Source organism: Pleurodeles waltl, chromosome 1_1 (genome assembly GCF_031143425.1).
Source record: "Pleurodeles waltl isolate 20211129_DDA chromosome 1_1, aPleWal1.hap1.20221129, whole genome shotgun sequence".
Lineage (NCBI taxonomy): Eukaryota > Metazoa > Chordata > Amphibia > Caudata > Salamandridae > Pleurodeles > Pleurodeles waltl.
The window spans coordinates 303,133,407-303,156,967 of record NC_090436.1 but is presented as its reverse complement, the minus strand read 5'-3'; the positions used below and the strand labels follow the sequence as shown (position 1 = coordinate 303,156,967).

The 23,561-nt window shown below is 43.9% G+C and overlaps 1 protein-coding gene across 1 annotated transcript in view; it reads left to right on the top strand.

The window, feature by feature from the left end:
- Window positions 1-23,304, top strand: part of SLC38A9 (solute carrier family 38 member 9) — a 405,919-nt gene extending 382,615 nt beyond the window's left edge. Inside the window, 1 exon segment of the mRNA XM_069222157.1 lies at window positions 22,991-23,304. Within this exon segment, the coding sequence (XP_069078258.1) occupies window positions 22,991-23,156 (166 nt within the window). The 3' untranslated portion in view covers window positions 23,157-23,304.
- Window positions 23,305-23,561: the final 257 nt, after the last annotated feature.

Sequence of the window (23,561 nt, the reverse complement as noted above, 5' to 3'; positions counted from 1 at the left end):
TAGGGATCATGTGATGCATAAATAATTACCCAGATTAAGGATTTAGTGATTAGATTAGGTGTTTAATGAGATATGGTAAGAAAGTGGTGATGGTGACTAGAGTTAAAAGAAGTTTTGTACAATGTGTTGTCTCCGAAGTAATCCTGCAGCAGTGTTTGGATGGTCCCCCTCATGTTGATGGTCATCATCCTCCTCTTCAGGCATTTGTGGGACTGGTTCATAGAGGGGAATGTTACTCCTTCCACGTATATTGTGCAGGATGGCACTTGTCAGAATGATCTTGCAGACCATTTCCGGGGAATATAAGAGGCTGCCTCCGGTGATGTCGAGGCACCTGAATCTTGACTCCAGGATGCCAAAGGTTCTCTCTACTATGGTGTGTGTCCGCCAATGTGCCTCATTACAGGCACGCTCTGCTGCAGTGCTTGGGTTTGCAAATGGGGTCATGATCCATGGCTGGATCCCATACCCCTGATCAGCTGAAAGAGAAAATGAGTGAAAACATTTGATGGAGTTGCACCATGATTATCACTTTGCATGGAAGTTGTTATCTTGTGTTGTCTGTGACTCATCTGTGTTTGTGATATTGTGTGAAATTCTAGGCTTCTAGGATGTACCATCAGCATTGGTATTTTTTATTATCTGAACTGCTGATTGACCGGATGTCAGCAGTACTTTTGTAGACTTGCAGTACATTGTGTACTCCCATGCATTATGTCATGTGAAAGAGGTGTCCATGTGCCTTAACTGGGGGAAACATGATACTTCCATACACAAAATCAATTCCACAGTGGTGGTAACACGGTTGCATCTATATGGCCTGGACATCCCATCCAATTTAACATATGCAATAGAATTTGTTAAACATCAGTGAGGCCCTTTGATTTGGCGAGGTGACAGTGTACACCACATCTCCATAAGTTGGCAGCACTGAAGTGTTGACAATTGACAAATATCCCATGTGTGACAAGTTCTATGCAAACCTATTTTTCTGCCCTCACCAAGTTGGCTCATGTTCAAACGTGTACCTACACTACTGAACCTGGTCCACGTAATGTGGCTAACTTGGTTGTGGGGGTGAAGGTTTAACTGTCATAAGGTCCATCTGCCTGTACATCTGTTGTGTATATGGTAATTGTCTCAATCCGTATGTGTAGCAATGTGCACTTTGCAATATTGTCACATCAATATGTGTTCTTAGCACAGTCCACTTGCTTATTGGTAGTGGGCAATGTCAGCCCAGGAGTGATGTGAGATGTTGGTACAGCCTCAATGAATCCATGTCCCATTCATTGAAGTCATCATCATCATCATGCTATGTGTGTCATGGTGTTTGACCAGTAGCGAAACACATTGCATACACCTTACACAGTACATATTGGTTGGAAGGGTGTGTGATTGAGTGTTATTGATGTGATGTTGGGCGATTCATCTTCCAAGTTGTACTGCCAGTTAAGGCCATGTCATTGTCACTGTGTGGTTTTAAATTGTTCCCTTGTGTCTGTGGAGTGGCATCTGTTGTTATTTGCATCTGTCATTTGTCAATACGTGTGTATCCCATTGGGTCAGGATATCAAACATGACTAGCAGTGTCACAACCTCAGTGTCTTCCTGGCCACGTGTCAATGTAGTGGTGTATGTGTTGTGTGTCCTACAGGGTTGCTGTGCTGTGTGTATATAAGTAGGTTTCTGTACTTAACAACAAGTAGTCCATTGCCATATCGTCCATCCTGGAAGTGTTGATTGATTGTGCTGTGGCTGAAGATGAATGAATCATGTACACCCACAGGATACTTTGCCACGATGTTGGTGATCAATCCCCGGTGATCCACAATGGCCTGCACATTGATGGAGTGTGTGTGCGCTTCCTGTTGCGGTATAGATGCTTGGTTGCAGCAGGTGGCACAATGCGTACATGTGTACGGTCAATGGTACCAAGCACGTGTGGGAAGCCGTTGACTTGGTAGAAGCCCTGTTTGGTCTCCTGCTGCTTCTGCTGTGTGTTTGGGAAGCTGATGTGGCGGGGTGTGAGGGAGATGATGGCATCCAGTACCTTGGGTAGGAAGGCAGAAAATGAGGGCTGTGAGATCCCGGCAACCAGGGCACCAGTGGTTTGAAAAGAACCACTTGCCAACATGTGGAGAACAGCTAGCAGCTTGGTCTCTGGTGGAATGATGTGGGGTGTCTGCAAGCTGGGTGCCCACTGTGGCTCAGTGTGGCGCAGCAGCTGCTGAATGGCTTGCCAGTTTAGTCTGTACCTCTGGATGATGTCATGTTCCCTGAGACCCAGAAAGGGTTGTCCTGGTCTGGAATATCCTTTCCTGCCTTCTGCGTTGCCTTTGGGGTCCTTGCTGGTGTTCTGGAAGCTGCTGGTGTTGGTCCTGTGCTCTGTGTCTTTGTGCATGCTGGATGAGTAGCACCTCCATGTCTTCCTTTTGGAGCTCTGATGTTGTGTTTTCCTTAAGTACTGGTGTGTTTGCCCCATTTTAACGCCTGCCCTGACCCAGGGGTTAATTTTTTATGCAAATCGAGCTGTGCGCCATTTTCCAACTCTGCTTCCCAGCCATGCAGGATTTTTGCACGGTAGGATAAATATGGCGCACCGGTGGTCATTGTTTGGACGGGAATGCCTACCTTGCATGTCATTAAAGCAAGGCGGTTTCACGTATCCAGAAAATGACACACACTGCGGAATTTTGGCATTTGCGGGCTTGGGCGTCAAAGTATAAATATGGTGTTAGCTTTGCGCCAAATTTGTGTAAAAAATGTTGATGCAAGTTCGGCGCAGACAGAGTATAAATATGCCCCTTAATGCCATAATTACATTAATTCAAATCTCATGTTCTCTTCTCTAAACACGGTGCACTTCCTTTTTTGGCCATTTCTTTCCTGCTTTTGTTTTTTATTGCTGTAGTTTTTGAAAAATACTTTCAGTGTGACTTTGTAATCAGAAATAAAGAATAAGAATAAAGGTTACATCTCTCTGAGCCACACGTTGATACGTATCTTTTGATGTATTGTGAAAATTTTTATGAAAAGGTTGAAAGGGGTTTGTCATTTCTATGAGCATTTTTAACTTCCCTGGTATAACCTTACTCAGTCAAGGAGTCCCCTATGTTTTATATATGGATTTGATAGGTCTCCATGGGTGACGACCAAGTCCAGGCTCAAGTACTGGTGAATTTCAAAGGAAATATCTTAATGTTTCCTTGTTCCACTTTGGGGCCTTTCCTGTTGCAAGTGATAGGCCTGGCCAGTTACGTGATGTACTATTTTTAGAGGGTATGGGACCACAGAACAGTAGAACACTTGCAATGGAATGACTCTCCATTTTTGGCTATTAAATGTAAGCATGTGTGCAAGAAAGAACACATTTTGCAAAATGCCCTCCAATCACAATATAACCCAAAGGTAAGGGTTGTATAATAAATCACTGTTTCTAAACTCATCTTGGGCATACCCATTTTTTCGTTCACTTGGTTTTACCAAACGAATTGAAGCATGGTCCATACGCAAAGGAAAATCATTACAGTATAAGTTGCCACTCAGTTGATGGCCTTGCATATCATGTTTTTGGACAAATAACAAACACTATATATCCCTGCAACCAGAAGTCTCTGACGGGGTAATGGTACATTACTTTTGTAGACCGGCCATTGGGGCAAAAAATTTAAGATGAAAACATTGCCCTTATTTCTATTTTTTCCTTCCTATTTTAATTAGTTTTTGATATAATTTGATTAGTTTCTTGGAGAAAACCATGAGTGGTCTTTCAACAAATTACCCCTTGCTGAATTCAGAGTTTTTCTTACTTTGTATAATTGTATAGTTTTCCTGATTCACTCATTTGTCCACACCTGTTTCCACTACAAACTGCAATAGGTAGAAACCACAAAATTAGAACAATTGATTGCCATTTGAAAACTGCAAATACTGTAGTAAAATGCAAGACCACTGCTGATGCCACTGGTAGGAAAAAGCACATGCTTTTTGTACAGCACATTTTTCCCAAATAAAAATTAATTTAGCTATATTTCGGCTTTTTTTCGCAGTTTTTTTCCAGTAAAATCGACAAGCCCTGGGTACCTTTAAAAATCCCAAATACATGTGCGTGAAAAGCATGCAAGTTTGGCTTGGATAAGTTTTATGAGAAAAAAGTTGTGAACGCTAAAGCATTAAGTGCTGCAAACATTGAAAACATGTCTCAGCACTGTGGGGTTCTTAAGGGGTTAAACAACTCAATAGCGTTCACAAACCTACTACCTCACTCTGTAATAGACCTGGTACAACTGACCAAAATTGGCTCTTTTTTATGCCTTTACGTTTCCATGTTTCCATTACCAGCTGTATCTTTTGTACTGGCCAGGAAATGCAGCAGAGTTCATTGTCTTGGAAAAAGGGGGATTGGTGTAGCCAATGTCGAACTATTTGAAATGGCAACTCAGCTGTAAATCAGTTGTAGTCAGATGGGCAGACTAAGATATAAAATCGGAGAAAAGATTATTGTAGGGGGCACGCAATCAGACCCTACTAGGCGGCATATTTGTGATGGAAAGAAACCTAACTGAACATTATCCATATGTAGTACAATAGGTGGCTAGAACTTGAGAATTACTAGAAAATATAATTATGAGGCACTCTCTTTTCACACCTGTAATGCATTCATGGGGCAGACTGCTGTTCAAAAAAATAATCAAGGCAGTAGTTGGTAGGAGGATGGAAGACTATTGGGAATCTTTACTGATAAATATACAACTATTGATGAAGCGCAAGAAAATGTTGAGGCTAGGCCATGATTATTCTTGCAACTAGCAAAATTAGTGAAAATGGCTAGGAAAGTATTTAATACATTCCAGGTGGTACCTGAGGTGACGACGGCATTAGCAGCAACACAATTTAATAAAGGGAGCGAGAGGTTGTTAGCCAACCTTTATGTGGCTTTGAAAACTGACAAAGACTGGAAACGGCTAGCATTTAGACATAGGAATCAGTCACCTCAAAGGCATCACTGGCAAGGATTGACACAACTTGTATACAGGTTGAGATTATTTTGAGCAGGTTTAATCTTGCAGTTAATTTACTTACTTAGCACATAGCACAAAAGGAAATAATAGATATAAATTTGCTCCATCGTGGCAGCATTGGTCAAGAAATGTAGAGTGATATATTAGCTAAGATTACACAAGCTGCAAATGCATAGATGGGTGAAAGGCTTGCTGAAGTCTGCACTAGCAGATGAAAGTATGATGACACAAGAATGGATATGTTAACTAAATATTTTACATGCTGGACAATAATTATCCAGACTGAAGTGTAACAAACAGTAATAGTGCCCAAGTCTGGGAATACACTTCGGAAGGTGAGGCAGTTCTTAGAGTGGGAGCACCAACTATAAAACCTGGGTAGAACGGGCAATTGAGTAAAGAAATTTAACAATCTAGTGTAGTGTACGGATAGAAAACCATATCTAAGCAAAAAAAAACTACCTTGATAAAACGATTCAAAACACTGCAACTTTAATCTGTTTTGGCGAATACAGTGTGATTGACCTCAGTAATCCCTGTATGTGCTCTTTACCGGGATGTATAATAAATAATATGTGTTGAATACTTTTATTTGTAAGGATAATAAAAATATAAAAAAACAGAAATTCACTCTCCCACAATAGCCCTCTGGACACAGTCTTCAAAGATTTTAAATCTTGAAACTTTAAGTAAAAAAATAGTGCTTGCCATTATAATATTCTTAGGATTCTCACGATTAAAACAAATCAGCTTTTACCTGTGTGGATCTGCAAATCAGATTATGCTAAATTATGCTTTTTTATTTATTTATTTTTAATTTGGGGGAATAATCTGGTACCTCCCATATCCTTCCTATTGCGAGATTGTCCCATGGTGACCTTCGTTTTTTTGTGAACCAGAAGCAAGGAAGTAGCTACAGTTTCAGAAGCATTCTATAACAATAACCTTCCTGTAGTAGGCAGTCTTTCCGATTACTCAGGTTTTGTGATCTGTCTGTTCTGCAGACACTGAAAATGGTTGACAGTGAAAAAAGTACCTGCATCCAATCACAAATTATTTTTATCATCTAAATGGTACTTCCGTGAAAAGTTCACACATAGCTCTAGCCATGCTGCCCATCTGGTAACCGACCTCTTAAAGCAACCATTTAGTGTAAACAGGATTAGGTAACTTGGTTTACCCTCATTTACAGCCGCTGCATATTGAAAAGTTAATGCTGGGCTCTGGCCATCTTCCTTCTATGGTTAAGAATGTCTCAGAAGGGGTGAACATGTGCGAGGCGAATGATATTGGTCTTACGGCCTGCTCTCTAAAAAGTCACTTGACCTTTCTGTCAGCTCCTAATAGAGCTTTTCCTACTTGGCATTCTAATTAATGCTTGTTCTTTTGGTTAAAACAAGCAGTGGAAATTCACAAACTTATTGTAGCTGATTACTTAGGTATGTTGCTTGTTATTGAGTCCTGGACCTTAAACGTTTCTGCTTCAAATTTGGCTACTGCTTGCTGTTCAGACTCCAAGGGGCAGATTTAAGAGCCCCTAGCACCTCCTTGCGCCACATTAACGCAATTTTTTACGCTAATGTGGGCCAACAAGGCTAAAATCGCTGTGCCAAATTTACAAAGTGGTGCATTGCATGCATTGCGCCACTTTGTAACCCTTCGCACTACATTATGCCTGTTCTCCCTTAGTGGAGTCGAAAAATGGCGCAAAGCAATCTAAGAGAGTTCTTTGCATAATTTTTTTGCCACTTATAATGCCTGCTCAGAGCAGGCGTTAAGAAGAGGCACATCATTGTTTACAGTGGGTCTCAATGGGCTGTGCAACACTCTGAACTAGCATCAAACATTTTAGGCCACTTCCTTAACTGCCGCCATTGTATGCCATATCTTAGATGTGGTGCACACATGGTGCCCTTGGAGGGGGGGAGGTGCAGGAAAGGGGGCACAAGAAAAGTGAGTGGCGCTGAACTCGATGCAGCACCACTTTTCTTAAATCTGTCCCTAAATATTTTCATCTTCCAAGACCCGAGAGTAGAGGTGGGGATTATCAGTAGTATTTAAGGATTGTTGGAGAGTTAAACCTCTAACACGTAGTCCTTTTTGGCTTTGGTGATACATTTTGCTGCTGGATCCAGAATACCTATAGTTCTGCCCGGGCCATGGTGAGAGTGAATTGAATTTCCTCAGAGTTATTCCCCATACCAAGGGGGATACACCAGGGGTTCCCTCTGTCTCCCTGTAGCATAAAGGGTCCAGACAGACACCAACATCATTAGAGTGCTGTTTGGGGACACAGTACACACCATCAGCCGCTACGTTGATGACATGATTTTGCCACTTGCTAATTCTATGTCCTTATTCTCTAACCTTGTAGCAGAACTGAGCTTCTTTGGAGGAATCTCAGGGTTCATAGTCAACCTCCAAATATCTTAAATCCTAAATTCCTATCATGTGTTACAATCAAGCCACACAACTCAGGTTCATGGTCCAATGGGTTATGGCTGCCTCGGAAAAGTACTAGTGCTTTATGGGACTATGCAATAGCCAGAACACGCATCTGGAAAGTCTGGGCTTCAGGCCTGTATTCCTCCCTCCTCACTAAAACCACCTTCACAGTGTCATTAGGGTCACAGTAAAAAGAGGTTTAAACACATTCCCCTCCCCAGTGATCCACATGTTTGCCAACCCAGATTTCACCTCAGGACTGTAAACAGAAAGCTTCTCTTGGTGGCATGACGGAGGCTGAAAATGAGAAACCAATAGGATCATTCCCTTAGAAAGTATGAAGGACTATGAACTGTGGGAAGTGGACCATGTACAATATTTACAAATCCAACATCCACCCCTCTGAGGCTACTCGACACCTTCGACAGGTGGAGTCTCCTCAAATGTGGCGATAGATGCCTCATCACTAAAATCTACAAATTCCTCGCATTACACCGGCAACAAGATAAGAACGCAGGCAAAAGAGATTAAAGGAGAAATTGGAACACACTTTAACACACAAGGAATGAGAGGGCATTTACCACTAAGCAAAACATACAATACTGAAGGGGCTGTAGGAATACAGACATCCTACTTCATTTTCTAGTGGACTGCCCAAAGGCTATCCAGTACTGGGGGAAAATACTGGATGACTGTAGGAAAGGTTCTCTTTTGACATGGTCACCCGCCCCCACTTTTTGCATGATTTCTGGTGCAATTTCGCCTGAAAGTGCACTGGGTCCCTTCTAAACAGGTCCCCAGTGCCAGAACTCTTTCCCTCAAAACTGCACAGTTGTTGTTCCCAATTGGCAAACCTTTAGCTACCATTGTAAGTCCCTAGTAAATGGTACTCTTGGTACCTAGGGCATGGGGTACTAAAGAAAGGCCCCTGAGAGCTGCTTTCATAGGCTGCATGTCTTGGTGCAGAACTAAAATGAAAACACAACATGGCACACAGCCTGTGTGCCCTGTCACCTTTACACTGCATGCAATATATGTAAGTCACCCCTCTAGCAGGCCTTCCAGCCCTAAATCCAGGGTGCATTATATTACATGTGAGGGCATAACTGCATGAGCAGATATGCCCATGCTATGTCTTTGACGATTCTCAGACATAGTAAGTGAACAAGGAAACTATTTTGAGTACATGTGCTGGACACTGGTCATTATGAGTTCCCCAGCTACATGATGGCTTAACTGAAAATAGGGATGTTTGTTATCAAACATCTTGTATTAATAAACCCTCACTGAATGCGGTGACGGATTTATTAATGGATGTACTCGGAGGGCACCTTAGAGGAGCCCCCTGAAAACCTACCAACTCTTAGCGTGGACACTGGCTGGTCAAAACCAGTGCAGCCACCTTCGGCAGTGTTCTGGCCCCCTGAGGTGAGAGCCAGTGCTCTCGAGGCCCAGAGACAAAAGCCTACACTGTGCAGAGGTTTTAGCTCCTCTCCCAGGCAGCATAGACATTCCGGGGTGGGGAACTTCAAAGGCCTTGCCATCTTTGTAATGCGACCCAAGTCTCCCCATATGGTAGAGATGACCAACTTCCCCTGTCCCGACCCCACTTTTGGTGGCAGCACAGGCAGGAAAATTAGTGAAAGGAGGAGTGCCGATTTCGTGCTAGTCCCACCCTTAAGGTGGACAAGCCGAAGTGGACACTACTTTTTAAACTCCTCCATCTTGTTTGGAAGGAATTAGGCCACTAGAGTTAGGGTTATGCCCACTTCCCAGTGGGTCGTAAGAAGGGTGTAGTCACCCTGAAGGTGGTCAGCCCGTTGGCTACCACCTGGCACTCCCCATAAAGCCCCTAAATTAAGTGTTTAGGTGGCACCCCTGAACCCTAGAACTCAGATTCCTGTTGACCTAAGAAGAACCAGACAGCAGAGAAGACTGTAGACACCAACTGACTTGACCCGAGCTATACCGGCCTGTCTGCAGCCCTCAACGTTCCTGTGCCAAAAGACAACCCATCCTGCTGGCCAGCGACCTCCAAAGCTTTGAGAGGACTGCCTACTTTCGACGAAGATCAAGGTCTCCCGAGAGCAGCAGACCTGTTCAAGAAGAAATCAATGTATCATATGAAGGTACACTTTTCTGAAGGTGGTCTCTTTGCCAGAGATCTTCTGTACACTGCTGTTAAGTTGAGTGCAAGGGTATATTAGCCCTATGGATGAAGAAAGAATGAGGAACTGGAAAGGGGGTTAAAACTGGCTATAGACCTTGTGGCCTTATATGTTTACTAATCTGCGGGGTCTATATCAAGGTTAAAAACAGATGTCGGAGTGTCGCCAGAGATAATGCTCCTGCACTCACTATAAAAAAGTCAAGGGAAGGAAGGATTGTTTCTATCCCTTCAAAAGAAAATAACTCTGCCCTGAGGAACTGTGAAATCGCCTCCGGACCCACCTCTGCACCCGACGCCCACGTCTTAAGTCCAAGTGGCCCACCAGTCCTGTGAAGGTCCCCCAGCGATTCTGAGTCCTAGTCCACCATGAGCTGACCCCTGCTGGACTCTGCCTCAATGCCTGCAGCCTAAAATCGAAGACTGTCCCTGGCAGTGACCTGACCAATAAGCTGTTGCCAAAGGACACCCCTGCACCCAGAGCCCCTGGGTCTGAGGGAGCTGGACTGTCGGTTTCCCTACATCCCCTAGCATCAGAACTTACCTGGGCAGCTATGGGTTTTCTACAGTCAGCCTCGTGACCCAAGCCTGCAGCCTTTTTCCAAAACTGATCTCTCCCATTGACTTACACTGGGTGCCCAATGTTGTGTTGCCACTCAGCACCCATCTGCCCCTGTGTCGCTGAGGTTGTAAGTTTGGTGCTGCCTTGTGGCCCCCCACGTGCTTACCTCAACACCAGGAGATTGACACCTGACACCACTTTATTCACCTGTGAGAAGTGCAACTTCTGCTTCCCCCAGTCGATTAATATTGGGTGCCCAGTGCTGTGTTGGCATTCTAAACCGGGCTGCTCCCGCGCCACTGAGGGTGTAAGTTTGGTGCTGCCTTGTGGCCCCCTCTTGTGCTTACCTCAACCCCAGGAAATCAACCCCTGACACTGCTTTACTCACCTGTGAGATCCTCCAGTCTCCATTGGTTAACATTGGGCACCGACTCTTAATTTGACCTCTGCACCCGATCACCCCTGTGCCACTGTGGGTGTACTGATTTGAACCTTGCCTAGTGTTGACCTAAAATCCTGAAGACTGCAAAACTGCATTCTTGTTTTCTTCCCATAGGTTAACATTGCTGAACTGAAAGATTGCACTGTTGATTTTTGAAACTGCAAAGTATTTATCTGTGAGTGTTTCATGTATTTCCTCTGTGAGTTCAACAAATGCCTAAAATAACTCCTTGATAAGCCTAACTGCTCACCCACACTTCCACAAATAGAGCATTAGTCCTATCTACTTTTGCCTTCCCAGTACCAATTGGGGATCCACTGGACTGTCTGCACAGTGTACTTCATTTTAGTTGCACTATATAGAGATCCAGCTTCCATGGACGTCAATTCTCCGAAATGCCATGGTTAGCAGAAATGACATGCCCTTTGACCTCCACTTTCATTCACATAAACATACTTACACATAGACACATTTACACTTGCATACACACTCACTCTCACACATACGCACACTCACCCGCAAACACGCACATACATACATTTAAAAGGATTTTTTACATACCTCATCTGCATGGAAAGAGAATTTTCCAGCTAAATGTACTTCATTTTTATTGCACTAATAGTGATTAGTATATTATTATTCACTCTTAGTGTAATAAAAAATTAACAAAAAACAAAGAGAGTGGACCCCCAATTTATGTCCACATAGACCAACTGCACTGTGTTCCTGGCACTGAATTTGCCACCTCTAAGGTTGGGGTTGCAAAGGCAGTGCCAGGGGTCACAAAGGGCAAGCCAGGGGTTGCAGCTGTGACCCTTGGTGACTCCTAAATGACGTCCATGGCAGCTTCCTACAAGGACATTGGCACAGCCTTTGACACACAAATCCTGCACTTCCCCACGTACACTCTGTTAGGCATTCCTCAACCCTTGACATACCCTCTAAAATCTATACAAGGCTAACAGATTGCTCTTGCATTGGATGCAGCATATCTTGCTGTTATTTCTTTCTGGTGTACAGACAAGGTTCCAGACCACACAACATGCCTACATAAATTGTGGTTCAATTTGGGCATGGAGAAATTGGCGCTCGCTGCCAAGCTGAAGCTCGATATCTATTGCGAACTGTGGGCTCCCTTCATAAATATCCTGTCAGTGGAATCCAATGAACTGACCTGCCCCAAGAATCTTAAGCTGTTACACCTGATTCCTGATCCTCCAGGATCCACTATGGGCACGGCCTAACACTTGTGGACAGGGAACAAGATGCGAGCCCAAGGTGTACACGAATGGAACTGTGAAAGAAACTCCGAGGTGACCAATATTTACATATCAACAGCCTTGGAGTGTAGAAGGGGGTGGGTTTATAGTGTAGGGAGGTAGGTGGGGTTTCCTTTTCTGTTCACAAAAAAGGAATAGGCCACACCAGGAAAAGGCTGGAGGTCTACCTGCCATACATCCTCCATAACATAACACTTAATACCAACTGGTATAGCAGGGATCATCACCCTGTGTTTTATCAGGGATACACACACCACTTATGTAAAACATGATAGTCAGCATGACTGTAGGAAGCTGGCTCTATATATATTATATCAAAATGAGATATAGGGCCTGATTACAACTTTGGAGGACGGTGTTAATCCGTCCCAAATGTGACGGATATACCACCTACCGTATTACGAGTTCCATAGGATATAATGGACTAGTAATACGGTAGGTAGTATATCCGTCACATTTGGGACGGATTACCACCGTCCTCCAAAGTTGTAATCAGGCCCATAGTGTGCACAGAGTACATGGGTTCCCCAGAGGTTTAACAGAGGCTAAATAAGATAATACTAATGCTCTCTTTTGTGGTAGTGTGATCAGAGGGTAGTGCAAGGCATTTGTTGTACACGCACAGACAACAGAAGAAGCACACACTCAGTGACTTAACTCCAGACCAGTGGTTTTGATATAGCAAAAATATATTTTCTAGAACCACAAGATTCAACTTGCAGGTAAATACGTCTATAGATTCGTATTTCACACATATATCAATAATATTTTGTTTAAAATAGATAATTTATACAGTTTTTGAAATATTGGCAATTATCTGTTTTGAAAGTTGACACTGCACTTTTAAGAAGCAGTTCCTGGGGGGAAGATAAGTTAGTATGATTTACAGGTAAGTACTTGACTTACAGTTCCAGTCTCCGGGGGTTAGGATGTCCACAGGTTGGGGTTCAAGATAACCCCAAACACCCACCACCAGCAACACGGGGCTGGCCAGGTGCAGAGGTCAAATTTGAGGCAAATTTAACAACGGCTTCTATGGAGACTGGGGGCAGTCGGTTTCAGATCTGCTGGCAGGTAAGTACCCGCGTCGTCAGAGGGCAGACCTGGGGGTTTTAAAGGAGCACTTGGGGGTCCACAAGTAGGCACCAAACACACACCCTCAGTGGCACAGGGGCGGCCGGGTGCAGGGTGCAAACAGAGCGTCGGGCTCCGAATGCTTTTCTATGAGGGGACTCCAGGGTTCACTGGTCCTGCAGGATGCTTCGCCTTCTTGTTGCAGGTTCTTTGAAGCAGTAGACAGGCCGGTAGGGCTGGAGCCAAGTCAATTTGCATCTTCTTTCTTCTTTGCTGGGGGTTCAGCTTCGCAGTCCTTCTTCTTTCTTGTCGGGTTGCCAGGAATCTGACGACTTGGGTTCAGGGTAACCCTTAAAGTCTGGATTTAGGGGTGTTACAGGGGTCAGAGGGCAGTAGCAAATGGCTACTCTCCCTGAGGGTGGCTACACTCTTCTTGTGTCCACTCAATTTGGGGAGGGGGACACAAACCTAACCCTATTGGTCCCTGTCCTCAAAGCCAAGATGGAGGATTCTGCAGGGAGGGGGGGGTCACCTCAGCTCTGGACACCTTAGGGGTGGTCCTGGCTGGGGTGGTCACTCCTCCCTGTTGTGGGGCTTTGTCCGGGGGCAGGTAACTCCACTAGCTGGAGTTCCCTGGGGTACTTTAACCTGAGGCTTGAGCCCTTGAGGTTCACCGCCAGGGGGAGATATGAAGCACTTCAACCTAGGGCAGGCTTTGTTTCTGCCCACAGAGAGGACAAGTGTCACTCGGCTCTCCATCGTCTCAACCATTACTGAGTATACTCTATTTTGACAACCAGTTGCCCTTGACCAATTAGGTCAACTATTTGTCCACCATTTGCGTTCTTCTCGTCTATTCTACACCAAATCTTACCCTTCCTTCTGGCCTTGGTACATTCTCTAATGGTGCAGTCCTCTGTTCTTTTCCACACTACAATGTCCACACGTGATATCTGCCTCTACACTGGCTACCTGTTGCCTAGAGAACTAGCTTTAAGTCTCTCTGCATGGTCCATAGGACTGTCAGTGGTCAAAGACTTCTCTACCTTAAATGAAAAATGTATGCCTTGGGTGTCCGTGCATAATTTGTGTTCTTTGGAATCCATGCTAGATCCCATACCCACGTTTTGAAGGGTCAGACTAGGGGTAAATCATTCTCAGAGCAGTTTTGCTTTAGAATTCAATACAGGGATAAAGATGATTGAAATATATCTTCATTTCAAGCCTAGACAAACTCAGGACTGGTCCGTTCAGTGCTTTCAACTGTCAAATCCTGCTGGAACACAGAACTAAGTGACATCAGCTCAGATCAGAATAAACACCACACATACCTCATTCCTTATAACTCAAACAACTAAACAATGTAGGTAGAGTTGTGCTTTAAAATGCAACATAAAGCACAATGCCAAATATACAACTCTACAACTAATACAAATACAGAAAAATTATATCCAGTAAAAACTAAATAAAATAACCAGACACAAAATCATCTAGTTTTTTAACCTAATTATTTTCTTTCCAAACTTGCTAATTATGCCTCCTTGAATATTCTCATTCCTTTCTGACTCTCCAGTATTATCAATTTCTTTTTTACTTTAATAATAATCACCAGCTTCTGCATCTCCACTATTCGAACCAACTTCCACATTTCCATCATTGCCACCATTTACACTGTCATCATTCCGCCATTCCTATACCCTAACGCTTGCTTCTTTCCTGCACCTTGATCTACTTAAGGGCACATTTTTGCTTCGCTTAACAATGCGGAATTACAATGTTCTTACTCTACGTTGAGAGAATACGAATATTTGCATTGACCCTTCTTCACTGTTCCACCTTTTTAAAATCCTGACCCATGCGCCAACCTTAGAATCAACATCCTTAACATCATGTCTCGCATCATTATCCCTTCTTGTAGACACGTTGCAATTCTTCAGTATTATTCTTTACCCCCTCAGGCGCCCAGTCCACAATCCTAGTCTTTAATCAACACAAATTATCTTCTGTGAATAATGTCCTTCAACTCATCAGTACAAAAGGGCTCAACTTAGTAGCTTCCCATTTCCTAATCCTATAATTGCACATCATTTTCTGCACTTCACATTCCCAACCTAGCTTGTATTTCCTTGTCAATTGTATAACTCGTTTAATTATTCTGTTGAATCTCTCAACATTACCATTTCCTGCAGGGTGATAATGTGACGTATTATTGTGAATAATACCATTATTTTTAAAATATTTCCGAATTTCTCCTGAAGCAAACTTAGGTCTGTTGCCACTAACCACCGTTTTAGGTAATCCTTTCTTCACAAAAACCTTGTCCATAAATTTGATAGCAGCTACAACATTAGCAGTTTTAACAAAATATATCTCTGCCACTTTGAATAGATATCCACCAACACTGTAGCATAAAATATTTCCCTTTTTTCATGCCATACTGGTCCCACGAAATTCACTTCCAGCTTCTCCTAAGGCGTATTGGGACACTTCATAGGACATAAGAGTGGCCTAAACGTTAGACTTGTCTGAACTCTCACGTAACATGTACTCCCTCACAAATCTCTCTATATCCTGACCAATTCCAGGCCACCAGTGCCCTTCCTTAATTTTCCTTTTAATTTTGACTACTTCAAATTGTCCTTCATGACAAATGATCAACACTTCCCCCTTAATTCATATGGAGGAACTATTCATAACCCTCACATCACACATTCATTACTTACATTCAACTCATCCCTCAGTGCCAAGTGTTTTTAAAATTTATTATCGAACCTCTTTTTCTATGGCCAACTGGACAATAAAAAGTCCTTAACCTCTAATGCTTCTTCACTAGTCAGCATTTTTGCACACCATTCCGCCTTATCAGTAGAACAATTTGGATCTTCCCACACAGCTGCCACTATACAATCCTCCTAATCATTTTGTTACATAACATTTATTGGTACAGACAATCAACTTTAAAAAATCAGCAGCTCTAATGTTTGTCCCAGAAAAATGCTCAGTTGTATAATTATAATCCAGAAGTCTCACTGACTGTCTAGCAATACGAGTCGTTGCCTTCTCAATTCCCTGCAAGGTAAGAACTTTCACAAGTGATTTATGATCCCTCCTCAATATTATTGATGTTCCCCAAATGTACTGCCTGAATTTCTTCAATCTTAATACACAAAGTGATTATTTTTCGATAACTGGGTACTTCTACTCCGTTGGAGTTAGAGATCTCGAAGTAAATGTAATTACAATTTTCGATCCATCAGTCTCTTTTTGATATAGTACAGCACCCAACCCTTTATTACTAACCTCATATGCAAAAGTTGTGTATAAATTCGGGTCAGACTCTTACAAAAGAGTTGCATTACATGCATCTTTCTTAATTTTATCAAAGCCTTGCTGACATTCTGCATTTGACTTACTCTTAAAAAGCGGCCTAGTTACATACATTTTCCCAGCAGTTTTTTTTACCACATTATACATAAAATTCTGCTAACTAAACAAAAAAACACATACTTCATACTTATTTTTAGGGTTAAGAGCATTCCGTATGCTCTCAGGCAACTTTTTTTTTCTTTTTCTTTAACAACACTCCTGTCAATTTCATGGCCAAGTTACATCACACTGCTTCATGCAAATCTGCATTTTTTCAGTTCTACTTTCAAACAGTTGTCCTTATAAATGCAAAATACCTTCTTTTATGTTTCATCATGCTCCATTTTAGATTTTCCCATTACTAAAATATTGTCTTGCAAAAATAAGACATTCTTGATATTCTTCGCAGCACATACATGAGATGGTCGAAAAGAGCAGCTGCTGAGGCTAACCCAAATGGTACTTGGCAGAATTGAGAACATGCAAATGGAGTAACAAACTCAGTAAAACATAGTTCATCTATGCAACACTACCTGATGTTAAGCAGCTGTAAGATCGGTGGTGGAAAGCCATTGAATTCCTTTAGTTTTGGACAGCATTTCTTGTATTCTTGGTAGTGGATAGCTAGCCACTATAATGATCTTATTAATTCTTGGAGATCCACACACATACCTTTTCTTTGGCTGCCTCGCGACTACCATTGGTGACACCCAGTCAGATGGCTCAACAGATTAAATAACCCCAGCATCCTTCAGTTTCTTGAGTTCACTCTTCACTTCTTCCTGAATGGAAAATGGAATACGCGTCAATTTGTGCACAAAAGTTAGCTGCTGGTCAGTGAGTAGACACTCACTAGCTTGCTGGTTACTTGCAGTTACAAACTGGTACATCCACTCTGGAGGGAGTGTTTTGGCGATTTGCAAAGCCTGGAGATCCTCTGGGGTTCTTGTAGAGTTGTCTAGTTGTCCAGCAGCTCCTCAGCTGCGATTGTCGGGTCCTGGGTGCAGCAGGCAGAGTTTGGCGCCTTGTCTTGGGTGCAGTAGGTCCACAGTTCTCATGCTTCAGATCTTGGTGCTGGTCTTCGTTTGTCCGTCCTATCTGATTTCCAGATCTAGGGATGCCCACTAAATGTATTTATGTATTTAGTGGTTTTTTTAGGGGGAACCTGGTAGTGACCAATGGGTCACCTACCTTTGGGTGGCTACACCCACTAAAGTGACCACTTCCTGTGGGAAGGGTCACTTTCCTATTCCTGATTGGCTATTTTCCTTCTATCCAAAATAGAGGAAAATGAAATGGAGTGCCCATCTCACAGGCAACACCATAGGGGTGTCAGGTGGGGCCTCACCTCCTACCCTTTGTTTGAGTTTCCCACCGTTGTTCCCGCCAAAAGTTGTGGTTTGGTGGGGGTTAACATCTGCTATTAGCAACAGGCCTGGTGGTCGAGTTTCAAAGGTGATAAGCCCTTTGAAGCTCGCCACCAGGCGACAAGGAGGTGTTGGCATCTCCACCCAGGAAGGGCTTTCTTCTACAAACCAGAGGAACGTATCTCTTCCCCAAGGTTTTGTAGATTGAATGTCTGTAAGTGGCAGGTTGGCTCGAACCAGTCAGCGACCATGCCAGGGTAGTTAAGTAGTTAGCTTTTGAAGGGGGCACATCTAAGGTGATCCCTGGGCACCTTATATAATAAATCCAACACTGGCACCGTTGTGGATTTATCATTCTGAGTTGTTTGATACCAAACAAACCAGGGTTCAGAGTGGTCATCTTCTTGCTGTGAAACTCGTACTGATCAGTGTCTAGCAAATGTATTTGAACAGAACAGCCATTTTAACTGACTATGTCCCAGGTTTGGCAGGGACACAGTGATGGCATATTGCTCATGCAGCTATGTCCTCACATACAACATACTGCACCCTGCCTTAGGGCTGAAGGCCTGCCAGACGGGTGACTTATCTATATGGTATGCAGTGTAGAGTGGACAGGGCACATAGGTAGTGTGCCATGTCAAGTTTTCACTTTAGGTTTGCATCAGGGCACTCAGCCTGCAATGGAAGTGCTGGGTGTACCTGGATGCAGGCCTCTAGAGGGTGCCACAATCAGTGCTGCTGCCCTCAGGGACCTACCCTTAGTACCTCCTCCCCTGAACACCTAAGTACCATTTAATAGGGGCTTATGGCGGCAGCCAAGGGTGTCTCCAATTGTGCCAAAGCATCACAACAGTTTAGGAAAAGATCTCTGGCCCAGGAAACCTGGTTAGCAGGGGCCCTGGGCACTATCATCTTCTAGGCTACATCATACATCAGGCAAAAAGTGGGGGGGGCTAACCATGTCAAAAAGAGGCCTTTTCTCACACCGAGTGCAAGAAATATTGTAGGTTCTTGACTGTAGTGCTCGGAACAGCCCCTAGAGGGCACCATGATCAAAATAACATTTGTAAGGAATATGGTCATGTAACCATATAGACAGCCCATAGCAAGCAATAGCACCTGAAAAAAGAATGGCAGAATGTAACACAATGTAACTATATGTTCAGTGGCATGTGTAGCTGCAGATACACATGCTATGCATTATCCTGCCATCTAGTGTTGGGCTCGGAGTGTCACAAGTTGTTTTTCTTCGAAGAAGTCTTTTCGAGTCACGAGACCGAGGGACTCCTCCCTTTCGGCTCCATTGCGCATGGGCGTCGACTCCATCTTAGATTGTTTTCTTTCCGCCATCGGGTTCGGACGTGTTCCTCTTCGCTCCGTATTTCGAATCGGGAAAGTTAGCTAAATATAGAAAATTCTACGCCATTGTTCTTGTTCGGTACCGTATTAGTGTTATTGTATCGGCACCGACAGCAGGAGCGCTCCGGCGGCCCTTCGGGGCTTCTGTTCCTCAGCGGGGCCTGGTCGGCCCGACCACATCCATCGTCAAAGACTAATGGACCGGACCCCCTTCCGCTTCTGTCCGAAGTGCCATTCGAAGTATCCCTATACAGACCAGCACCTGGTCTGTAATCTGTGTTTATCACCAGAACACAGGGAGGATACTTGCGAGGCTTGTTGAGCTTTTTGATCTAAAAAGACCCTACGTGATTGACGAGCGAGAAGACTGCAAATGGCGTCGACACCAAGAGAGCAACTCGACGTCGGAGAGGAGGAAAGAATTTCTGTCCAGGGATCGGACTCGGACGAATCCAAAAGTGACCGAACCTCGATGGTGCAGCTAACAGTGAGTAAACCTGCCCCGTCCAACACTCACACAAAGAACTTTAAGGCCAAGGGGACGCCACCGCCAGCAGGCCATGGCTTAACCCATAGAAAAGAAGGTGACCAAACATCAGCACCGAAAAAGGCAAGAGATTTGCTGAAGACTTCTGACTCAAGTCAAGATTCTGGCACCGAACGATCTCGACACCGAGAATTCAACTCACCCAAAGTGAGAAAAATGCTAAGTGACATTTTCCATTTGCAGTACACGTTTTCAGGCCTACTGTTCCCAGCTGTAAAACAAAAGTTCCAGCCATGAGATAGCTTCAAAAGACATTGAAGGGTTATTATTTTAGGGCTCCCTTCCAACCTAGTGTGGGGACCCAGAGATGACCTAGGCAGAAACAGTGTGCGTGCTGAACATTTTGATGGTGGTCCCATTGTCCTAGGACTACCACGAGGTGAGTCATGAGCAAAAATGTTTTATAAAAAGGAATGCCCCGCAAAGCATCGTGGGGCTAGTTTCCCAGTGCAGCAAATATTATAGTATCATGACTGTAATGCTCAGGTCAGCCCCTAGAGGACACCACAAGAAAAATAGCATTTGGAAGAAACATGTTCATGTAACCATCTAGGCGGCACCTAGAGAGTATAACTACATAAAAAGAGAATGACAGAATTTAATGCAGTGTAACCATATATTTTGCTCCAAGAGGGTGAGGTGCCTTAGACATTTTCAGGTCTAGCAGGCCTATTGCGATAATATTACAAACAAGGCCCTTAAAACCCAAAAGTACTCCCAGCCACAAAACAAAAGTTCCATCCATGAGAGCTTAAAAAAACTGAATTTTGGGAGGGGTACTATTTTGGAATCCCCTCCCCCCAACCTAGTGTCGGGACCCAGAGATGGCTTAGACAGAAAGAGGGTGTTGTGCTGAATGGTTTGGTGGTGGTCCCATTGCCGTAGGACTGCCACAGGTTGACTTGTGGGCCAAAATGTTTTGTAAAAGAAATGCTCCGCAAAGCATTATGGGGTGAGTTTCCAGAGTATAGTGAATATGGAGATGTAGGCTCTCCTGCTGTGCCAGGAGATCCGCGTTGAGGAATTCTGTGTTTTTTCTGTTTAAAATACACAAGTTTATATATTTTTCGACTGCTAAACTTGTACATAAATGGTACTCATGTAAAGTGCTCATCCGATCGAGTTCCTGCTGTATGAAACTTCACGTACGTAAGTGGTACTCATGTAAAACGCTCCTCCGATTAAATTTTCGCTATATGAAACTTCCAAAAAATAAATAAAAAATAACCCCCCTCCAGCTTGCAGTCTTTGAGCACAGACACCACAAAGAAACTGCGGCATGCCCAAAAACAAAGAAGAGTAGGAAACAACGTATGAACACTGTGCACCAAGTGCGGAGGCAAAAGAAAAAAGTAGTGCGCCACGCTAAGGTATATGGCTTCGTACAATAATCTATGTTACAGGGTCAGTCTCCAAGACAGTAACAAAGCAACCTCAAGGGGGGAAAACAAAAAGCATTTACCTACGAAATCAAGAGTATTTTGAAAGCAGGATAAAGAACGAATGAAAGAGATGGGCATGGTGAAAGCACACAGAAGCTACAAAATGTTGAAGGCATCGCATACGCACAGCCCAGGCTCGACCTAAAAAGTCACTTCCTATGGCAGGAACAACTGAACCTTAACTATAGACTTGCTATTGCCAACTTCTGGAAGAACTTCAATTGAACAGATTGTGATAACAATGGAAAATTATGCTAAAAAACCTCTTCTACTTCCCGGTTAGGGTTGGGTACTCAGCCATAACATATGACTTATCCAGTGACTGATAAAAGCCATACAGGAGATCTCTGTGGTCATGTCCTATTATGTCCTATTATGTTGAGCATTCAAGTCATGGCCTTCAACAATGCCTGGTGAGTAATACATGCATGGGCTTGGTCACACCTAGCAGGTAAAGGAAAATACCTGTCTGCTGCAAGTTGGGTAATAAGACGTAGGATGCATGGCCTTGCATGCCTGGCATGTCTTACATGTAGCATGCAGGGGTTCTGGCTTTTAGTCATGTCCTTTGCTCACTGGTCAAATGGTTGTGTATGTATCTTCTTCAGTTGTTATCCTATTGAAATTTTAGAGTGCTAAACAGAAGCATAAATGGAGATGTTGCAGGACACTTATGTATTTTATGGCATTAAGTGAGTCAATTGTAGATTCTTTGACAAGGCATGAACTTTTTTTTGTTTCGTTCAACTTTTCTATTTTCATTGCCATGATAATGCCCCTTTCAACTATCAATGTCTATAGAATTTGAAAATATTATGGCGGTCATTCTGACCCTGGCGGTCAAAGACCGCCAGGGCGGAGGACCGCGGGAGCACCGCCGACAGGCCGGCGGTGCTCCAATGGGGATTCCGACCGCGGCGGTAAAGCCGCGGTCGGACCGGCACCACTGGCGGGCTCCCGCCAGTGTACCGCCGCCCCATTGAATCCTCCACGGCGGCGCAGCTTGCTGCGCCGCCGAGGGGATTCCGACCCCCCCTACCGCCATCCAGATCCCGGCGGTCCGACCGCCAGGATCCGGATGGCGGTAGGGGGGGTCGCGGGGCCCCTGGGGGCCCCTGCAGTGCCCATGCCACTGGCATGGGCATTGCAGGGGCCCCCGTAAGAGGGCCCCTAAATGTATTTCACTGTCTGCTGCGCAGACAGTGAAATACGCGACGGGTGCAACTGCACCCGTCGCACAGCTTCCACTCCGCCGGCTCGATTCCGAGCCGGCTTCATCGTGGAAGCCTCTTTCCCGCTGGGCTGGCGGGCGGTCAGGCCGCCCGCCAGCCCAGCGGGAAAGTCAGAATTACCGCCGCGGTCTTTCGACCGCGGAACGGTAAGCTGACGGCGGGACTTTGGCGGGTGGCCTCCGCCGCCCGCCAAGGTCAGAATGAGGGCCTATGTGTGAAAACCAGAGAGATGATTAATTTCTACCCTGAGAGATCAGGTGAGCTGGATATTAACTTAAAAATCCTTGTAGGTCCTCCACAGTCTGACATCTCCCTTACATGATAATTGATGTGATAACCAAAGTGCACAAGGCAGGCTTTGCCTCTATCCAGTCCTTGTCAGCTAGCCTCCCCAACCCCTTTTCGCGTTTCTCTTGCAGGGATATGAACGGATCTGTTGATTTAATTGTTAGTGACCTGTTTGTTTTGGAATTGCATTTTTCCCCAATTGCTCCATGATCAGTTTAGGTTCCAGGGGGTTAAATTCAGAAGGTTTCTTCAGTTTGTCACAGTAATTAAATATGGCATGGCCAAGTTGTATGTTCCTAAGAATAGTATTTTGTCTATTTTGAAATATTTTCAATTGCTTAATCGATGTGTTGAAATAAGTTCACACCCCAACCATTGTTTTTCTCTTTTAGGTATTCTGGAGCAACCTGTGGACTTGCGTTTGTGTTCGTTTATCCATCACTCATCCACATTATCTCCTTGTACCGTAGTGGACAACTTACATGGCCGTCGCTGATTTTCCACGTCTTCATAATGGCTCTAGGATTTGCTAACCTTGTGGCACAATTCTTAATGTGAAAGCTTCTTCTCCTGTGCTGCTGTTCCATAATACCTGGCAGCCTCCTTGTGCTTTCAGACTTTTGTCCTCATTATTTTGTTACTAATTATCGTCCTACTGATGTCAAGATGCTTTGGTGGAAAATATGAAAATCATTACTTGAATTCAGATACATGACTTTTATTCTTTTATTTCTACTTTTTTTTGTTTTGTTTTTTTACAAATACTTCTTCTCGGGTGAAAAAAATGAAGAAACCAAACTTCTGTTCTGGGAACACCAAAGAGCTGAAAAGTAGGATGTGTTATTCGACTTAATGTTTAACTTTGCCAACTAACAGTCCATGAGGGAATTTGTTTAAGTTAAAAGTGTGGTAATCATGGTTTTTATTTAAAGCAATGCAAAAAGAGATATATGTCTTTATATT